The following is a 20865-nucleotide window of genomic DNA, read 5'->3' as shown; positions in this document are numbered from 1 at the left end:
TCCATTTGTTTCCGTTTCCTGCAACACACCCTGTCCTTAATTGTCTTGAATATAGTATAACTACTGTGTCGTAATGTATTAGTTAGCATTACAAGAAAAGATTTACATAGACTGTAATTATATTGCCCAAACATGTCTAGTTTCGGTGTCAGTTCTACAGTAGAGAAAGATGTTGCACAAACGAACACGTTGTTGCATAAAAGTAGAGACGCAGCAGCATTTCATTCTGAAAACAGATTTAATTTACAAAGAGTCAGTGACAGTTTTACAGTGCACATGACACAAGATCACCACTGAAGGTTCGCAGAACCTCGATGAAAAATATCAACAACAGTGCTGAGAATTACACTCAGAAGACAGCTTTAATAGGAAGAAATAAATGTTACAGTTACATACATGTACTACGTGTCATGACATCTCAGACTGCACTTTATGGCAGAAGAAACTGTCTGTGTGTTGAACCCTCAGACTGTGCAGTATATGTATTGACCTGATTACTGAAACAGAGACAGCACCATATGGATCAACTGGCCAAGACACTCAAAACCACCTTTGAGGCCTAATCCCTGCTGGCTAAGATTATTGGTCTGGTATCACATCAAAAACTGAGTTAAAATAATGTTTTTTTCCTTTAATATTAAGTTAAGAATATCAGATTGTCCTTGCATATCAGTGGTCCCTTACTAATAATAATAATAAAAAAAAAACACGAATCAAGAGTGGGCAGTGTCGTCTGTGACCTGAGGGAAGTTTTGAAGGAAGCTGTAGTTTGATTTGAACTGTTATGGTTCTGCTTGAAATGACAAATACTGAAACTGTTTATTATGGTACAATAGAATAAATAATGTAGATTAAATATGACCTCACTGGTTTGTAGTTTAAGTACAAGCGCTGTAGCAATGTTTACACAATCAGCTGTTATGGTGACATTTATCTGTGCAGAATAATGAAAATCATGCGATGGGATATTACAGTAAATGAGTCTTATTGCTGCTGTTTGATGACAAATATGTACAATGTTCTGTACATTTAGCCTGTTCAGTTTGTTGTACCTTTCACAGATTATGGGTCCTATATCTGTTACAGCCCTGTAATGCATTCGCCTGCATATATACAGTATATAACACAGTCAGTTAATTCACAAAGCTCTGGGATTAAACAAGCCTGTTTTGCATCTTTAAGCTTGTGGCGAACATACTTTACATAATGTCTGAGTACCAGATGGCTGTCAGTTAGTCAGTACTTGGGGTTGGCTGTGCCATCTTTACCCCCTCCTCTCTCTGCATAGCAGCCCACGAGGACTTCAGTTGACTCAACATTTGCCATGTCTACATAGCAGAGAACTAAAGAGAGTGCTTCCAACATGACAGCAACCACAGCATTTCTGATTACGAGGGACAGATCTCAAAGTTTAATGTACAAAGTTTGAACTAGTCATCCACCGTATTGCTGTTATGCTTTTAAAGCAAGATAAAATAAAATATACTGGAAACCCATTCTGAATGTGGCAGTGCTTTCTCCTGTGTGGCATTCGCTCCCTGAGCAAAGGTGGACAAGACGAGTTCATGTAGTCATGAGTTTCCAGGTTGTTACAGCCATTTTGGAAATACAAAGGAAGCTGAGGACTCTATAGTGGCAGTGCGTTCAGTAACAGCTGTTTGTAGCATCATTTATAAAAACAGTAACCATGCAATTCAACAGTTGGTGTTGCTATTTATAGATGCAAAGAAGTGCAAAGAAGTGTGTCCTGTAGAGCAGAAGTGGAAAAAGTTTGCATTAAAAAGATTTCAATTGATAGTGACATTCTGAGAATGGTGTACCGTCTTTTAGGAGAACATGAAAATCCAGTCATACATGCACACGTGTGAAGGAGTTTGAATAATACAAAAGTTGCAGCATAAACCCTAAAAAAGTCTCATTCTTTCTCAGACGCGTGGCAGCATACACTCACACGGACACATCAAACGAGGTCTGGGTTTTTGGATTGTCAGACGAAATGTTGCCCTGATAATCTCTCAGTCGCAGGAGAAACACGATGTTGGTGTGAATTTAGCGGTTCATTTTTGGAAGATAACTGTGTCCAAGCCTCTCGTTCATTCACGCTCCTTTATCACAGCCAAAATCCTACAGCACCTGTCACACGCTCAATCTGGCATCACTGGCAGTCTGTTGGCCAGAGACTCGCTGTCAGACCCACACAGCTGTGTTGTAGTCAAACAAGGGCTGCATTTTCTCCAGACCAGTCTCTGGCTGCCTTCTGTCTAAATAAATCCCTGCAAATGGCTGCTGGTAAAACTGGTGCAAGTGCTGGTGGTGGTTCCTCTCTGTCTCCGGAAGATGCATACATGTGCTGCTTTTGCCCTGCTGTCCATTCGCCCAGAACGGCAGGTAAAAGCTGCCTTTTGAACTTTTGGGAAGCAATTTCTTCGGCCTTTTAAAGAGGTCACCCTCTGGAAGTTCAGGAGCCACCCAGCCTGGCCTCTCCTTGAGCAGCTTGTCCCGGTCAGGCCGGACACTTCGCAGGAACTTCTTGAAGATGTTTGTGGTGAATGAGAACTTTTTGCAGATCTCCTGTGAGCGGCTGAGGCGTAGAGGGTGAGCTGGGGTGTCTGGTCTTTCTGTCCCACCATCCATTCTCTCCTCTCTCCTCTTTGCCCTTTCTTCTTCTTCCCCTTCCTCCCTGTCCACCTCAGGCAGGTCTAGCCAGTTGCCCACAAGGTCTGCAAATACATTGTCCCCCAGAACTAATGGTTGACGGTTGCGACAGCGGCTCATGAGTGAAGAAGTCCAGTCACTGGCGTCATCTGTGCTGTCATGGGAGTAGTCGCTATCTAAGGAAGGACCCTCTCTTGAGAGACTGTACAGGATTCCAGGCAGGTCCACTATCTGTGCACGACGGGGACGGGGATGGCTAGGGTAGGGCTCTGGTGGAGGATTTCCCACAACTGGTCCACAGAAGTCAACTTGAGGGGCAGTATATCCTGACCACCTTCTCGGTATAGACTCCAGGTCATTTTCGCTTCTTGCATTTCTTGCATTTCTTGAGCTCTGTGCACTTCTTTGACTTCTTTCACTCTCACTCTCTAGGCTGGATGACGAGGAGGATGAGGTTTCCAGACTGCTTCTGTTTTCTGATAGACTAGTCGAGTTTCTGCTTTCCAAAGACTGCCTTGAACCCGGCATGTGGCTTGGGCTGGGCTCTTCAGACATGGTTTGTCTAATACAGCAGCTCTGATCCTCTCCTGAAGCTGCTGCTGCTGCAGCTGGTGGTTCAGCAGCAGCAGTTGAAGCCGTGTGGGGCATTCCCCGGTTAATAGGCCGCCCTGAAATGTCAAGATTTTCTAATGCCGTCTGGACCTGAAGGAGCTTGAGTTCCTGAAGGGCTCCCATCATTGAATTCATCTGAGCATGGAGGCCATCTCCAGCTTCTTTCATGGATAACTGCAAAAAGACAGAGAGAGAAATAAAGATAAAGGACTGATAGCGGTATTCACGTTTACATTTGTGTTTTTGACACACACAGACCAAAAAAAAAAAAATCTCATTGCACAAGAGCAACTGACAATAGTCATTAATTCCAGGAAATATTAACAGTTATTATCCCTGGTAAAAAATCTGCCAAACCCAACATGGATCTATCTGCTGCGATGACCCCCTTATGAATAATGGAGCAGCGTAAAGAAGCTTATTAAAAAGATAAGTTATTGTACTAAGCCTGTTTTTTGTCTCGTCACTTGTGGGTTTCAGGGTATGCACCGTGTTTAATTATGTGGTCATGTGACCTAGTTTTGGATGACAGGCTGGGGTCCCATATGGCCAGCGTATGAGAGAAAATCCAACTAGTGACAGCTGTAAAACACACTTGCTTTCATTTAAAAAAAAAAAAATCTATAATTTCCTTTTTACTTCCTTTCATTTGATTTATCATATCTGCTTTCTCCTCTGAGCCCATTGTATTCGTGTGTTCTACTCTCTGTGCAGCAGTAATCATCCTCTCTGCTTTTAACCTCCTCCGCCTCTCTTCCTGTTCTCATCTGTTTGAAAGCCTGCGTCATGTGACCTGGACTAACTGTCTTCTCCTGAAGGCAGCCACACAACCCAGAGCCAGCATCCTAACCCGTGTCTTAACTTGCAGCCTTGAATCACTGCATGCCCTCTGAATAACTGTCTTAGATATTATAGGTTTCTCTGCTATGATTTCATAACATGCTACTGATTGATGAATGAAAAATAAAGCATCTGTGAAAAGACATGAGGAAGCATGCAAGGAATTTTGAAAAATGTGCCAGAGTTTGCGGGAAATTTTGGTGAAAATCTTGCAGAGCACACCTTCAGATGAACATGACTACATTTCCATAGAAGATGCTATTAGTCAACCAACAAAAACAAATACCTTTAAACTAAACTTAACTTATAGTAAAATATGTTTGCAGGAAATATTTCCTTCAAATAAAATAAACTGCTACTATAAGAATAAATAGGCAGCTGTAATAAAAACCTACACCTTACCTTAAAATTAAAAACCCCCCAAAACAAACTCTCAAAAAGCAGCAGGTTTTGATCCTCCTGTCTGCACCTCTGCCAGCCCGTCACTGTCTCTCACCTTTCAAATAGATCAGTCTGACTGCCTCTATATGTATCCCTCTCCAATGGAGGGACACCACTGGGTGCGACAGCCAATCACCACTGCCCATCCAGACTATAATCCCCAAATACAGGGGCTGGGTGGGGGGACTCACTCAGGCGGAAATGGAATAACAATGAAAGGGGCAAGAGGGGTGGTGAGAGTCAGCCATATGAGCAGAGATGGAAACGGGGGGGCAAACGGGGAGGAATCCTTTGCCATATGTTTAGATGTCGAAGAGAAAACTGTTGATGGATTCAATTATGAATGACACCATTAGAACATAAGAAGGGGGTGCAGAGGGCAGGAGGTTGGATGTAGGTGCGACAAAATTAGGCTGCGATACTTAGATCTCCAGGGAACAGTGATTGTGGTGATCCTGGGTGGGAAAAGTTGCTGCATAGCGCAGTTGGCATTACAGCATCGTAATCAAAGCTTCTCATTACCGTGTGAGAAGGGATGTGAGTTTTTTTTTAATGTGGGAAAATTGACAAATGTGACAAATTCTTATTTTGATTTAAAAAGTAAAACACAAGGCATAAAAATAAATGAAATCTTTGGAAAAGTCAGAATTACTAGCTCACAATATGCTAAAGTTTTGCCCTTTTTTTAGGCATATAGTGTTGCTCACTTTGTTAGTCCACTACTTCATCCCAGAATGTGACATCAATTCCTGGCCATTCCTCTGGCACCATGTTTACTTTTAGAGAAATGTCTCAGCAACTATTGGATTGATTGTCATTAAATCTGGCACAGGCATTTACTTCACAGGATGAAGTTAATTACTTGCAGAGCTACCAACATGTCAAAATTTTAATATGCCCTGGTTTTATAACCAAACATGCCACGCTGTTCACATCAGCCTCAGCTTTATAGAGTATGTTCACTGTTAATTAAAAGCTTCAGAAAACGTTTTGAATGCGATTAACATTTAAACCTACTGAACATCAGCATGTTGTCACGGAGCGCTTGTCCGCATGCCGCATTTAGCTTAGAGCACCACTGTGTCCAAGTGCAGCATCTTGGAGGTCCAGTGACCATGCAGACCCTTAAAGGAAGTTCATGGTTTCTGCATGTCTGTAAATGTCTGCAACACAGGAATTTTGCTGTCTGCTCAAGCAGAAACGGAGCAAGTTCACAAAAAGTGCATGTGCAAGAAATTTTTCATGCACAGAATAAATACAGGGCAGCATGGTGGCATGGGGGTCAGCACTGTTGCCTAACAGTAAGAGGGAGCTGGGTTCGAATCTACCATCTGGCTGGGCCCTTTGTGTCTACACGAGTTCTCTCCGAGTACTCCAGTAATTTTAAATTGGACCTATGTGTGAATGTGAGTCTGAGTTAGCCCTGCGACAGATTGGCGACCTGTCCAGGGTGTACCCCACCTCTATAATCAGAAGAAAATGAATGGATGGATTATAAATATGACAACATCTGCTCTGCTTTCATTTAGCACTTGCACAACTTCAATAATGAATTTACAATATTTAACCTCATCAAAACATTTTTGGAGAAATTTCACATGTCACACAGATGCAGTGATTTAATTATTGCAAACTATTCTGCAGATTATGCTCTTAAATTATTAATGAATATATAAAATAGACAAGCTTCCCTTTTCTTTCTTTTCTAATATACATATATCTCATATTAGCTCACAGTGTCATAAAGTTTAAAGAGCAAAAAAAAAAAAAAATCTCTTCATTGAAAACACCTCTTTATTACATGTTTGTCATTCATCCAGTTTGGACAGTCTACATACACTTGAAGCACAGTGACCTGGCTTTGACACCACTACGCTATCCTTTACCAGCAGTAAATCTCTGCATTAAAACACTTGGCTTATCACTGACATATGGCTGAGTAGGTGCATGCGGGCGTGAATAACCTCTAAGATCAGATAATAGGCCTATCAATGCACATGCGGGGATGGCAGGCCTCTGAGCTTCCCGCTGGCTCGCTAAATTAGGAAGTGAAGGTACATGTAATTAGCACAATCAGGTTGTCTCTTGTCTTTGTGCCTTTCACATATGGCTGACTTCATTAGCTGTAATTGTCTGTGTCCTGGGAAAGGCTGGGAAAGGGTGCATAATTATGGTTTACTTTCTTACACAAGAAAAGTCAACAAGACTCGAGGCAAAAAGGGAGTTATGTATTTGTCATTGCATTTTTGGAGCCTTCAGTAAAGTTTATCCCAGGATCAGGATCGCTTTAATGTATTAAATTTGCTTTTGTAATATCATCTTCTAGGTATGCAGACTCAAAGAGCTGCACCTGTTTACACACGCTAACCTCAAACACTGCAGTTTAACATTCACGTGCAACTTTTCCATTATCCCTAAAATGCAGACACTCCCCACAGTTATTTAAAAACACAGTGTTGTTTACTGGCATTTCTATTCTAAGGCAATATTAATAATTCATACTATGCTCTGGGGAACAAACAGGGGAACAGCAGTAAACCAAACCCTATTATTCTACCTTTAACATGCCAACTAACTCCAGGCACTCCAATGCCATTTCAAAGCTGAACTTTGTGGCCCAAATATGTCAGCCTTTTCATCCCTCATCCGATATCTTACTCAGAATGCCAAAAGTGACTTAAAAATGTTGTCCTGCGGTGGTTTCTTGTTTAGACACAGATGTTACGGAAATCCTAAGATGTCTCACTTTTACAATGTGTGAATCAGCCCAGGGCCTGGCAGACCTGAGAGGACCTACACGTGCACCTTAAGGGTTTAAGGACAAAAACGGAGATGAGAAATAATGTCTGTCTAATCTAATTTAACAAGAGAACTGGGATGAAATTGGTGCTGCAGGGAATTGTTGTACTGCCCAGAAACACTTTAATCATTAATGCAGTCTTGTGAAGTTTGGTTAAATCTTCTTTTTTTCCCCTTATTTAATCGAGAAAGTATGCATTTCTTTGAGAATTTGAAAAATCTGAAAAAAAAATAAGACAAACATTTAATGCCCAAACCCCCCCAAAACCCCCTAAACCCTCTACTTTCTCCTCTGGCTGCAGTGATGCTAGCCAAGCAGACATAATTGCCAATCAAGGGCTGAATGCTTCAGAGTTTAAGAACAAAGGCTGGCAGCCTTCATTTAATACTGAATAGAGGCTTATTAAAAAGTGCTGGGCTATTTAATTAAGAGCTTAAAAAAAGTTTATAGGTGATTCTTTATTTAAGAGCCACATGTCAGATCTTTCTAACTGTGAAGACGCTTCTAGAAAACCATTCAATATACATGCAAGTGAATTAAATACCACAAAGTATAAATAAATCAATGCTCCTGCTCTGCTGTCTGTCATGATCAAGTTCTGCCTTGATCATGGTTTCGGTATTACCTCATGTCAGTTATGGAGGGAAAAATAAATGCGCTGTGCAAACACACTGAGCTCACACATCCACGCAAGTCCAGACGTGTCTCAGTAGAACGAAGTCAGTGTACTTTTTTAGAGCATGGATGCTGTGTTCAGATTATTAGGAGGAAAATAAACCCAAACAAGTAATCAAAAACAAACTAGTGCCCTATTCTGCCTACAAAATGCAGCCCATTCACTGTTGTTGTTTGTTAGTAGCTGAAGGGGGGAGGCCAAGGTTATCAGACCCAAAAGGTCTTCCTGTTTGGAAGGCGCTGACCAGCAGCGGCATCTATAGTGTGTACTCCCCTTCCTCCACCTCCACCCCTAATTAAATATGAATGGTGATCTGTGTGGGTCAAGGACAGGAATGGGTTCTCTGTCTGGGGGATACACACAAGGTCTCTGTGGCTGAACTGCTGTGGATGGCCCCGAGGTCACGATAAAGAGGGCAATAAATCTGGGCAGCATTTAGTGAAAGAAATAAATTACTATGCACATGGCAATGAATGCCTCTTTGACAAAAAAAAGGTTATATGGCGACTCTGTTTGGCCCGTATGTCCTCAGGGTCGCATTCAGGAGACGAAGAAGTGTGAATGATAAACATAAAAGCCTTCTTGTACTTTAATTTTAGAAGATGTTCTCATTTTTAGGAAAATGTTTTGCTTTTCCTCCCTACTCAGATAATAGAGCTGTCTCTTTATGGTTTAGCAAAACTATCTGCAACACTTAGGGGTAAATGAAAATGGGGAACTAGGTGAAGCACCCCTTTTAAAATGAACCAGTCGAGAGCAAATATAACTGTTTGTAGGTCCTGCTGGCCAACAAAGACTCCCTGATGACCTTTTCAGAAAAAGGGAGGTGGTTTAATAGCTTGTTTCCTGCTAGAGCTCATTTATGCCATCGCAATTGATGCTGCCGTGGGAGATGTAGGATGATTAGGATCCATATCATCATCTTTGGCAGATGATATTTGGAGACGGTCTGGGACCCAATCTGTTGTTGTCCTGGCGGGAACTCCTCACTGGAAGCAATAATCGTCACGTAGAAGCTCGATAGCGCAGGAGTTGACGTCAGCACCTCGTGTGGGGGCAGTGAAAGTGCTCATCCAATTCTCAGCCCCCCTCTAAGATCAAAAGGAGCGCTAAATCACACAAGCATTTCCTAAAGAAAATAAATGTGGTCGCTGATGCTGGGTTTTTTTTCTGTGTGCATCATCTAGCACATTTTTCAACTGAAAGTGAATGGCTGTGCAAAGCCTTTAATGCAGTGTTTTGTTTTTTTAAGCCCTTAAAAAATGTGCAGCTTATTTACAGTTTTTCAATTTGGAATTTGAAACATTTTGGATATTTATACTTGTACTGTATACTGGATTGCTAAGTTATAAATGCCTTTTTGATTTAAAGGAATTCATCTTCAGTACTTTTTATACTGTATTTTCATATTTAAAATACTGGAAATGCTTATAATGACCGACTTTTGTAATATGAAAGTGGATCTAGAGAATTATCTCTTAAATCTTGTTTTTAGCTTTTGACCACTTTTGACCCAAAACCCTTGGATAAACTTACTCTACTGAATGACTGTCAGCACTAATGGCTGGACAGTAAACACGGAAAGGCTAATTGCTGCTGAGGGGAAGGTCAAATCCCTCAGGAGATGGTAAAGATCAAAACAGAGCTGAAAGATCAGCGAATGGATTGGAGTTACTTTTATCTGGAAGTCAGAGAAAAACAGAATCTTAAATTCTAATATTGAGGTGTCGGCTGTTGTTTAAATGAACAGCTGTTTGATAATAGACTTTTCAATTTGCGGTTTGTTCTAAACCCTCAGTGCTGTATATATGTTATTTTTAAAAAGAACAAATTTATAAATATAACCTCAACAGTGTCAGACAAGATGTAATGCAAAGGTCAGAACATAGAGAATATTGATCTATACCTCACACATTGCTTCCAGTGAACGTATAAGGTACGGAGGTCAGGACTCGATCTTACACTAATAGGATTGCACGTGTGGTCACAACAGCAGCATTAACTTAACTTGTTCACTCTGCGTCCAAGAAAAAAAAGGCCAAAATAAATCTGATATCTTGGGCAGTGATTTCATTTTCCATTCTGTGAACCATGAAAAAGCCGGTTACGTGTGCAGAGCCATAATGATAAACAGGCTTTGTTAAAGGTTTGTAGCTCAGTCTCAAACACAATGATCACCCACGCAAACCCCACAGCTGCCACCAAGAGTTGGTCCAATTTTAGCTGAGGGGAAGGAAGGGCAGTTTGGAGAACGGGAGCCACAGGGGGAGACACAAAACAAACGGGCTTAAAGTTAAGCCACAACCCTGCTTTGTGTACAGCTTTCAGCTCCAACGCCCAAAAGGTAACAAAGAACTTTCCAGAAGACACTACAGGCTTGGCACTCGGGTGCATTTCTCTCAGATTTCATGACTTCATGGTTGCTGGTTTTGGTGTTGAATTCCAAGGTGACAGTCATGTTTGAAATTCCCCTCAGGTGTGAAAGATAAAGGGGGCGCGCTGCATGTGAAATCGGCTTCAGCGGCGATGATATGAAACGCTCTGATTTATGTTTTAGTGTCTGACGCTGCTAACCAGGTGTGAACCCTACATTTAGACAATGTGAGTCAAAGACGTGTCACCGTTTGCATTTTCAACATCAAGTAGGCAGGAAGAGCTTATGTTTTCTTTGTCATGACTGCATGTCTGCTGCACCAATCATGAGTCATGCATAGGCTTAAAATTATTTCATTGTTGTCATTACAGTCTATCCTCAGGATTTCAGAGGACTCTTGTATTTCTTTTAAAGAATAAAGTTAAACGACTGTTTTCAGTTTGAGTCACACAGGAAGACAGATGGTGCTATTCCTGACAGGATGTCAGGTTTGATATTTAATGCATTTGTTGTGATGGACATGGTCAGCAGTTGAAGAAATTAGACCCCGAGCTTTTCAAGTTTGAGGGTCAAATTTTCAAGCGTGACCTGCCTGTACCTCCCACAAGGACTCACACCCTCAACCGCTGACACAGTGCCCACACTTTCATATCACACTCCTGTTGTAGAGCTGACAGGGCATCAGGGTTTGGGTTTCAGTGTGTCTAGCGTGAAACACTGAAGTCACGCTGGCATTCACGTGACTTTCGTATAGCCTTTGAATGCCACACTCAGGCTTCTGTGTCGCTACAGACACAAACAAACTCAACTATGTAGATTTTCCTGTTTCTTTGTAACTGTTTAGTCAGGAGTATTAGAATATATCAGGTAAAGGTTTAAAGGACTATACTATTATTTTTGCTCCTTCCATTCAGTTGCCATTGTGTGCAACGTTCACTGCACGCCATTTTTCAAGACATGCACAATCAGCTTAAGCTCTTACATGCATTTTTTCTACCAGCTTTTGCCTATTTTCATTCATATCTATATGATATAACATACAGCTAGCAGACATTTAAAACTTAGCCTGGTTCCAGCCCTCATACAACTGACATTTGTGCTCCTTACTGACTTTTTTCTTCCACTTCCAGATGGAAAGTAAGAAAAAAAAAAATGTAAAATGGACACAAAAGGCTGATACAGCTAAACACAACCCAACACAGAGAAAGAGAAATGGCATATTTCTTTGACTTATGTGATAAAAGTAAACTCTGCAAAAATATTACTACTGGCCTCTGCTCTGACTGGACGTAATGTTGGCAAGATGGAAAAGTTACTCCCTGCTGAATGGTTGGGATAAAATCTAAACTTCTCCCAACAGAAAATAGATACCATAAACACAGAGGCTATAATTAAGTGAAAGCGATATCTGGTTTGATTGGAAAGCTACATTACTTTGCTGTTTTTGAGTAAATAGTGTTATAATGCTGTTAAATCAGTCTGCACTGCACCGCATTGCAAAGAAATGACAAATGTGAATACAAACTTGATGTTGATTGTGATGGATTGTGTAGCTCGAGTTCTGTTGCTTTTATGCTGCACGGAAATGAATGAAAACACAGCAGGAAAAAACAAAACATCATGCAAAATGGTTTTTTGGAATGATTTAAGGTCATGCTGTTTGTAATAAGTGTTCCAAAACATGCGTAACTGGTATGGTCAGAAATTGCTGACTTCAAAGCCACAAATTCGCAAGAGATGTCCAGGAGCCGCTTGACTCGGCATCACAGCTGTAAGTCGGCTGTTAGATGTTGGTGATCTCTGTGTTCCTGATAGAGCCGGTTTTACCACTCTCCACTGAACACTGGATGAAAATCAGTCACAGTGGAAAGGAAAGTGACAACCTTGGCATAGACACCCCTTATTTCTGAACAACAGATTGCATCCCACATGGTCTTGAGAGCGGGGGGAGACTGCCTCAGCTTTTTAACTGGCATCTGCTCCCCGTTCTCCTGTTTGATCCTCGGCATGGCATGACACTTTTTCTATTATGTTACCAAACTGCGATGTGGCAGCCCTAACACAACATGTCCTTCTGGCATCAACGTCAACTCCCCTTAAATCTCAAGTGCCACTTCACAGACGTGTGGCTAATTTGGAGCAGCAAATCATGAAGTCACAGAGCAGATTAAGCTGCAAAACATGCAGCCACGCAAGGCCTTTCTGCAGGCCAGTGGCTGGACAAAAAGGGGGGGAAAGAATCAGTCGCTGCTTTGAAGATGATTCCAAATGAAATCTGTGCCAGTTAAGGCTCCTCTGAAAATGGGTCTACAGTGTGTCACTGCCAGATGATTTTGGGCACGAGGGTGAAGCTTACAGATTTTGTTTTTACATTTCAAAGAAGAGGAAAGAAATGGCAGACTAAATGTACTCACATCAAACATGGTAGATGAGAGGAGACGTGAAAATATTAAATAACGGAGTCTAACAAATTCATTTAGAGCATGGAAACGTGATGAAACTCAATGTGACTGCCAATTTCACTCACTCCCCTGTGAGAGCTGGAGCTCCGAACAGTCTGTTGCAACACATGATTAAATTTACTACAAGGCACCAAGAATAGTGTAAACCTTCAATCGCTTTCTTTCAAGAATCCATAACCCAGCGCAGAGTATTTATGAGAAGAAGAAAAAACCGTCTTGAGCTCATTAAGCTTAAAACATCTGTCCCAGATGCGCGGACAGAGAGGAGGGAAGTGTACACATGCCTCTGGTGTGCTCAGAGCTTTAAGCCCACACAGATTAATGCGATTTAAAAAGACACACATGCACCCTCAGCTGAAAACTAGACGCCAGAATATTAGACTTGGAAATGTAGAAATGTTTCAGGACACAACGCGCAATAAAGCGACATTTCTAAATTTAAAATGTGAAAATTGTTAAATATTTAATGTAAAACGCGTATAAGCGGTAAAAATGCTCAAAATGCACACGAATAAAGTAAAACAGCGGTCCAGGGTAACAACACAAGAAGATACAACGGAACCTACCAGCTCTTGCTTCAGTCGCCTCAGACACGCGTCCATGTTTTTGCTTTCTTGTTTGGCGAGCCGCTGTTCCATTTTTCTTTCTTTCTTGCTTTTTTCTTGAAAGACAGGAATTCAGCTGAACCGCTTCGCCAGTCCCTGCTCGAACATGGCTATAGACGCTTTAAGAAGAGCAGAAAACAATTGGCAATTGAAGATGCGCAGATCCTGCTGAGGAATGCGCGCGCGGCTCAAAATGACGCGAATCCCGTGGTTTAAATCCTGATGACGAAAATCTGTTTACTCCAAAAAAAATTAATAAATAATACAAAAATGATAATGAGCTCCTTCTTGTGGCTGCACCAACACACTGGGTCCGGGTTTCTCTCTTTCAGTGGCCGCTGCTTGGCTGCTGTCAATGTCGTGTGTGTTGCTCAGCCTGTTTTTCCCCCTGCTGCTATTTTCTCATTCAAGAGGAGCGCTTACGTTGGCCATCCAATTTCCTCCAATGAGCGAGCCTCTCAGGGCGGACTGAATCTCATTCAAGCCAGGATAAAACGCGGATCCATCATTTACTATGTGCGAGCAGAACTGTCCACAGCAGCTCAAAAGAGAGACCGAACATCTGGAAATATCCAAATAAAGGCTGAAAGATAAGATAGTTGGGTTTGCTGAAAGAGCGCATTTTCCATAACACAGACAAATATATTCAGCAGTCCTTGTTGCATTACACTGGACTGAAAGAGGATGTGTTTAAGAGAAACCATAGGCCTCCATAGGAACAGTTTCCTGGCCACCTTTGCTGCGCAGAGAGGAAACACCTGAGCTGTGGGCTTTTGTTGCAAGACACGGATATGATTAGAATAAGGGAAGGAAGGATTGCACATACAAAGAAGCAAATGTGGAAGTTGTTGTAAACACTCCCTGCCTCTATAGGTTGGATTCATCTGAAAGTTTGCACATGCAGCTCGTGTTCCATTTGCAATCTAGAGATGCCAAGAAAACTTGATGAGGTCTCCTTTACTTCAAAATGATTTACTTTATGTGAAAACTACTATACCAAAGAAAGCAAAAGGAACAAACTTTAAGTAAATTACATTAATAATAATAAAAAAAAGATTATTTATAATGAGGAAGAATTACATTCCTCGTAAAATCCCAAGAGGATGCTAAATGGTGCATGGTGTCAAAAGGTGTCATTAATTTGATTTTAATTCAGTATTTCCCCCTGTGTGATTTAGAGAAATACTTTCAAACAACTTTCCCCAATGAATAACTAAATAAAAATTAGAGAGATACTCCGTGATTTTGAGTTTGCGTGGTTATAATGAGCCAGAATTGAAAGAAAATCACCAGTCACCAATTTTTGTTTTCTGCCTGTTCATCCAGTTGCCTGACAGTCAGGAAACTTTGTGCCCCCTGACCTGCTTTCGGTCATGTTGAAGGTTCAGTGTCTTGCATGATGTTGGTGATGCTTCCCAGATGGATGCAGAGAGAAAGGGGAGGAAGCAGCTCTATCTCAGATTCCAAAAGCAATGAAACTCGGAAAATGAATAAATCATCTGAGTCTGACTCAACATCTGAGAGAAGAGCTTTAACTGACTTGTGTGTTTTATTCTCGTATTCTTTATAAACATTCAGTGTCTGGAAATGATAACAGAGTCTTCTTCTGTGTTTCACAGCAGATTTATTACTCTGTGTCTGTTCAGTGTCATTTTGACAGCAGATTTAGACCTTCATTGATTGATCAATTAATAATAACAATAAAGAGCAACCTATTCCAGATACAGGATATGATCCTTGCCGCCCTCACTCTAATCTGGAGGGAGTGCTGAGAAACAGTGTTGAATCCAGTTTCTGTGAGATTACTAAAAGCCTCTTTGTGATTTCACAAACGTCTAGCCTGTCTCCTTCTGACCGACATAACACAAAATATTGTCTAGACAGTCCTGATGACTAACTTTCAAAACACTCTACTGATCTAAAAGTGAACACACGATTGTCCTAACAACACTTTCTAACTCAGTTCAATTAAATTTTATTTTACTATGTACTATTTTACTATTGTAAGGTAGACCCTAAAATAACACATACAGAGAAAAACCCAACAATCATATGACCCCCTATGAGCAAGTGCTTTGGAGACAGTGGGAAGTAAAAACTCCCTTTTGTCAGGAAGAAACCTCCGGCAGAACCAGGCTCAGGGAGGGGCGGGGCCATCTGCTGCGAGAAGGTGAGAGAAGGAAGACAGGATAAAAGACATGCTGTGGAAGAGAGCCAGAGATTAATGACAAGTAATGATTTAATGCAGAGAGGTCTATTAACACATAGTGAGTGAGAAAGGTGACTGAAAAGGAAAAACTCAATGCATTATGGAAATCCCCCGCCAGCCTACGTCTATTGCAGCATAACTAAGGGAGGATTCAGGATCACCTGATCCAGCCCTAACTATATGCTCTAGGAAAAAGTAACGTTTTAAGCCTAATCTTAAAAGTAGAGATAGTGCCTGTCTCCAAAATCCGAACTGGAAACTGGTTCCACAGAAGAGGGGCCTGAAAACTGAAGGCTCTGCCTCCCATTCTACTTTTAAATACTCTAGGAACAACAAGAGAGCCTGCATTGCGAGAGCGACGTGCTCTAATAGGGTGATATGGTACTACAAGGTCATTAAGATAAGATGGGGCCTGATTATTTAAGACCTTCTATGTGAGGAGCAGGATTTTGAATTCAAGTCTGGGTTTAACAGGAAGCCAATACAGGAGAAATATGCTCTCTCTTTCTAGTCCCAGTCAGTACTCTTGCTCCAGCATTTTGGATTAACTGAAGGCTTTTCAGGATCCTGATAATAACGAATTACAGTAGACCAGCCTAGAAGTAATAAATGCATGAACTAGTTTTTCAGCATCACTCTGGGACAGGATGTATTTTAGAGATCAATTTTGCCCAAATGGAAGAAAGCAGTCCTACATATTTGTTTAATATGTGCACTGAAGAACTTTCTAAGCTTGTAATTGTTTGGCCTTGCTGTGTATTTAACATGAGCTGATAATAGTATCAGTTTCAGGCATGTGTACAAACTTTACTCTGAAGCCTTTAACAATCTTGCATGTTAACAAATAATTGCAGGGACAGCACTGTTGCATCACAGCCCCAGGAAAGGAAGACCAAGAGTCACCTCTGCTGCTGAGGATAAATTAATCTGAGTCACCAGCCTCAGAAATTGTGTGGCATTTATCTGGGCTCTAATCTGAAGTACTGTTTACTTGCAGAGTTCCAGTAACAGGTACATGTCTACATCAACTGTTCAGAGGAGACTCTGCAAATCAGGCCTTTATGGTCAGACAGCTGCTAAGAAACCACTGCTAAGGAAAAGCAACAAGCAAAAGAGATTTTTTTTGGGCAAAGAAACACAAGGAATGGACATTAGATCAGTGGAAATCTGTACTTTGGTCTGATGAGTCCAAATTTGAGATCTTTTGTTCCACCTGCCGTGACTTTGTGCTACACAGAAAAAGGAGAATGGATGGTCTCTGCATGCATTGTTCCCACTGTGAAGCACGGAGGAGAAGGTGGTGTGGGCTTGCTTTGGTGACACTGTTGGGGATTTATCTAAAATTGAAGGCACACTGAACCAGCATGGCTACCACAGCACTCTGCAGCGACATGGCATCCCATCGAGTTTGCGTTTAGTTGGAGCATCAATTATTTTTCAACAGGACAATGACCCCAAACACACCTCCAGGCTGCGTAAGGGCTATTTGTGATGTGATACAACGGAACCTACCAGCTCTTGCTTCAGTTGCCTCAGACACGCGTCCATGTTTTTGCTTTCTTGTTTGGCGAGCCGCTGTTCCATGATGATGGAGTGCTGCACCTGATGGCCTGGCCTCCACAGTCACCTGATCTAAACCCAGTTGAGATGGTTTGGGATGAGATGGACTGCAGAGTGAAGGCAAAAGGGCCAACAGGTGCTCAGCATCTCTGGGAAGTCCTTCAAGACTGTTGGAAAACAATTTCAGGTGACGACCTCATGAAGCTCATCGAGAGAATGCCAAGAGTGAGCAAAGCAGTAATCAAAGCAAAGCGTGGCTAGTTTGAAGAATCTACAATATAAAACGTGTTTTCAGTTATTTCACATTTTTTTTGTTTACTACATAATTCTAAATGTATTCATTCATATTTTTCATGGTTTCAGTGAGAATCTACAACGCAAATAGTCATGAAAATTAAGAAAAACCATCAAATGAGAAGGTTGCCCAAACTTTTGACTAGTAGTGTATATTGAAATAAACAATTAAATTAAATTATCTCAACCAATAAATTTGATGGTGTTTTTCCTCAAATTAAAATGAATAAACTATAATCAACTATAAGAACCACTGTATAAGAAAGGGTTTGAAAGGGTTAATTACCAGTACTGTGGAAGCCCACCTGTTTCCTCAGTTATTGAAATACTGATTTCTGAACGAATGATCTGAGAAAACTCATCATTAAGAGTTTTGGGGTTTTTTTGCAGTGCCAGACTAAAAGGGACTTTTTCTCCTGCATGCCAGCTTTAATCAAATGTTTTCAGTCACATGGAAAAAAATGACTCCATCAAACTTTCTTTGTGCCTGAAAACTAATTTTTTAAAGGAAACTCATATGAGAATGAGTGTACTGTCCTCCTCAGGACTGATATGATGAAACATGTGTCTATTTAACATTTAGCAGGCTGGTTCGTGATCAAGCAGATTCATAGCAAATGTGATCCAGACCTGCAGCTGTTTCTTGTTCACGAGCCTACTTCCTCCCAGCTGTCAGCATGAGCATACACTAGATAAGGCAGCGTCTCCTCAGATCACTCAGCACGGCAACACAGGCTGCACAGCGGCAACTGTCTAACTGCACATCAGCACAGAAAGTTTTATGATCCTCACTGTGACTCACTTACTGTGATGACTTGTTTTGGTTTTTGCGTTCAGGCCAAAAAGGAATTTAATCACTGAGAAAAGAAAAAGCATAACATTATGTGGATTGTGACTATCGTCATTAAAAAATCAGAACAATAAGCCAATTACAGAGCTGCTCTGCTGAAAATAAGACACTAAAAGCTAAACCATGAAGCTAAAACATACTGCACATCCATTCTTTCATCTATTACAATGCAATCATGTGCATCTCTTCATTTTAAGTGGCCAGAGGCTTGTTTAGCAATGAAAGCAGTGAAAGATGACTTTTGCTATCTATAGTTGCTTTGTCAGCAGCTTACCACCTCCAACAAAGCACTTATGTGGAAAGCTACACAAAGGCTACTGCACATGTTACTACAAGTTGCGCCTTTGGATTGCCTTTAACCAAATGTACAACATTTGAACAAGTCTGGCTAACAAGCTCTCTACATGTGCATGCCAGTGTGCAAAATCCTGTAGGACTCAGACGTTAATCACATTACCATCTTTTTTTTCAAATAGCTTTTGATAGTTTTTAAGAACCCCTGCGTTGGTTGAAATCCCACTATTATCAAAACATAAGATGTAAAATTACTTGCTGAAGTCAATCAGTGTAAACTGAGGGTTAACTGTGCCATCAGAACCAGTCATCTCTCTTCAAAGCTCAAATAAATTATACACCTGGTCTTTTAATGGTGGTATTGTGTGCGAGAGTGCGGTTCTCTCCGTGTGTTAAGTTACTTCATTTTACTGAACTGCACAAGATGCATGCTTTCATGTTTTGCATTATAAACAGCAGGAACAGGGATGATGTAATATCTGCCAGTTACTGTGAAAACCGGTAGAAATTTAAAGCTGTTGTTCTATAAAACCACATGAGCGCTCTGAGCTGACAGGTTATTTCTTTGGACCACGGCACACAAAGGAGCTGATGAATGATGTGTTCGTGAGAAGATTATGTAACTTGCACAACTTCATAATAACAGTAACAACAGTACTTTCATAATTTTGTTAGTATGTGGTAATTTTGATGTTTTTCTTATGTTTTTTTTTTTTTTTTTCAAATTTCACTGCTTCAAAAGCCTCACAGAATAACATTTTCTTTTTCTCTTGAAAAAGAGTTGATTTTATCTGTAGAAAGATTTAATTTTTCATGTTTCCAATTACTACTTTAGTTTATTATCAAAGTTTGCGCAAATATGGGAACTGTTAAAATGTGAATTATGTTTTATGAACACAGCAGTGTCTTAATTAGCAAAATAAGCATGGAAAATGTATCTAGTTTAATAAAAGGACATCAAAATGATTACATTTTATACTACATATGATCTAAATGGGTCTAAAGTAAGGGCTAATATGTACTGTGATAACCAACCATTGGGTAGTGTTGTATGGTCTACCAAATATTTTAGTGCACTGCCATCTAATGGCTCGAATGGAGAATTACAGGACTCGAGGTAATCACGGTTAAAATAAATTAATCATGATCTGCAAACGATTTGGTCCAAATGGTTCCACAGCTCCGTTCTCAGTTCTTCAATCCAAGCATAAAAGGTCACTTTTCTAAAACAGAAGCAATTTGATATGAAACATCAATTTTTATTTTTTATGTCTTAATATTTTTAAACGCTTCTATAAACTGTGCCATAAACGTCATCAATCACTGGATTAAAATAAAAGAATAATATAAGAATAAATTAAGTTCTCACAGGAGCAGGGTGGTGATCCACATTTAACAGCAGTATAACACACTGCTTAGATATTCAAAATAATTCTGCTGACTTTGGCTACATGTCCATGCTCACCTGTTTCTTTTTGCTCTGTCTCTTTTTAGTCTTCCTCCTTCTTCCTCTCTCCCCCTCTCCCTCTTTATTCTTTTGTCTCTGTCTCGGTGGAGTCACCAAAGAGTGAATGTACCAGTAAAACAGATTTTATAACCCAATTAAAAGCTGATGTGCATCACTTTATAACAATATTCTGATATGAATATGAGATACTGCTGGCCATTGAAATGCAACATCCCTCTGACTCACTGGAGCTGTACTGTACTGTTAAAGTAATACAATTAAAGTAATAAAATACACCAGTTCCTTGGCAAATAGCAGTATGGCACCAGACTACTGAATAAGAAAGCTAAAGTTGGCTAATGATCTCTATCTAGCATACATTAGCTAACTCAGAGGTTCCCAAAGTGTGGGGCCCGCCCCGGAGGGGGGGCAGAGCCATTGCAGGGGGGCGGTGTGGGAGCCCCGTTTGGGGCTCCCACAGAAACACAAAGCAGGAGATGAAGCATCGCCAGATATGTTTCCAAACCAACTTCTTTCCAAGCCAAAGACTAGAAAATATGGTGAAGCATATCTTCCCTTTGGCTTCACCTGCACAAGTGCCAAGGTAGGTCTCCCCTGCAAAATTAGTTTCCCTGCGTCGGGAGCAGCGCTGGGCTCTCCAAATCACGGACAAACAGTATCCCACATTATGGATTTTTAGTTCACAAACACTTCTTGTAATGACTACTCCTGACATTTTGGACATG

At 40.8% G+C, this 20865-nt stretch overlaps 1 protein-coding gene across 2 annotated transcripts; it reads right to left on the bottom strand.

Annotated features, from left to right (window-relative positions):
* Nucleotides 1–219: 219 nt before the first annotated feature.
* Nucleotides 220–17196, bottom strand: inka2 (inka box actin regulator 2). Of its 2 annotated transcripts, none has more exons than XM_031740454.2 (2): nt 17187–17196; nt 220–3441 (listed from the first exon to the last, which is right to left on the bottom strand). In XM_031740454.2, exon 2 carries the CDS (start codon nt 3433–3435, stop codon nt 2188–2190), a length of 1248 nt encoding a protein of 415 aa, XP_031596314.1. In that variant the 5' UTR covers nt 3436–3441; nt 17187–17196; the 3' UTR covers nt 220–2187. The 2 variants fall into 2 exon arrangements, with proteins under 2 accessions (XP_031596314.1, XP_031596313.2); XM_031740453.2 differs by lacking the exon at nt 17187–17196 and adding an exon at nt 13427–13954.
* Between the last annotated feature and the right edge of the window lie 3669 nt (nt 17197–20865).

This window comes from Oreochromis aureus, linkage group 5 (genome assembly GCF_013358895.1).
Source record: "Oreochromis aureus strain Israel breed Guangdong linkage group 5, ZZ_aureus, whole genome shotgun sequence".
Classification (NCBI taxonomy): domain Eukaryota; kingdom Metazoa; phylum Chordata; class Actinopteri; order Cichliformes; family Cichlidae; genus Oreochromis; species Oreochromis aureus.
Note: the sequence above shows the minus strand (reverse complement) of the source record. Positions and strands in the feature narration are given on the sequence as shown.

Bases quoted from the DNA above. Each gene is read 5' to 3' on its own strand.
- inka2 (XM_031740453.2), bottom strand. From the start codon at position 13,498: ATGGAACAGCGGCTCGCCAAACAAGAAAGCAAAAACATGGACGCGTGT. The intron at 3,442-13,426 runs GTAGGTTCCGTT...GTCTTTTTGCAG, and splicing joins GGCGACTGAAGCAAGAGCTG to TTATCCATGAAAGAAGCTGG.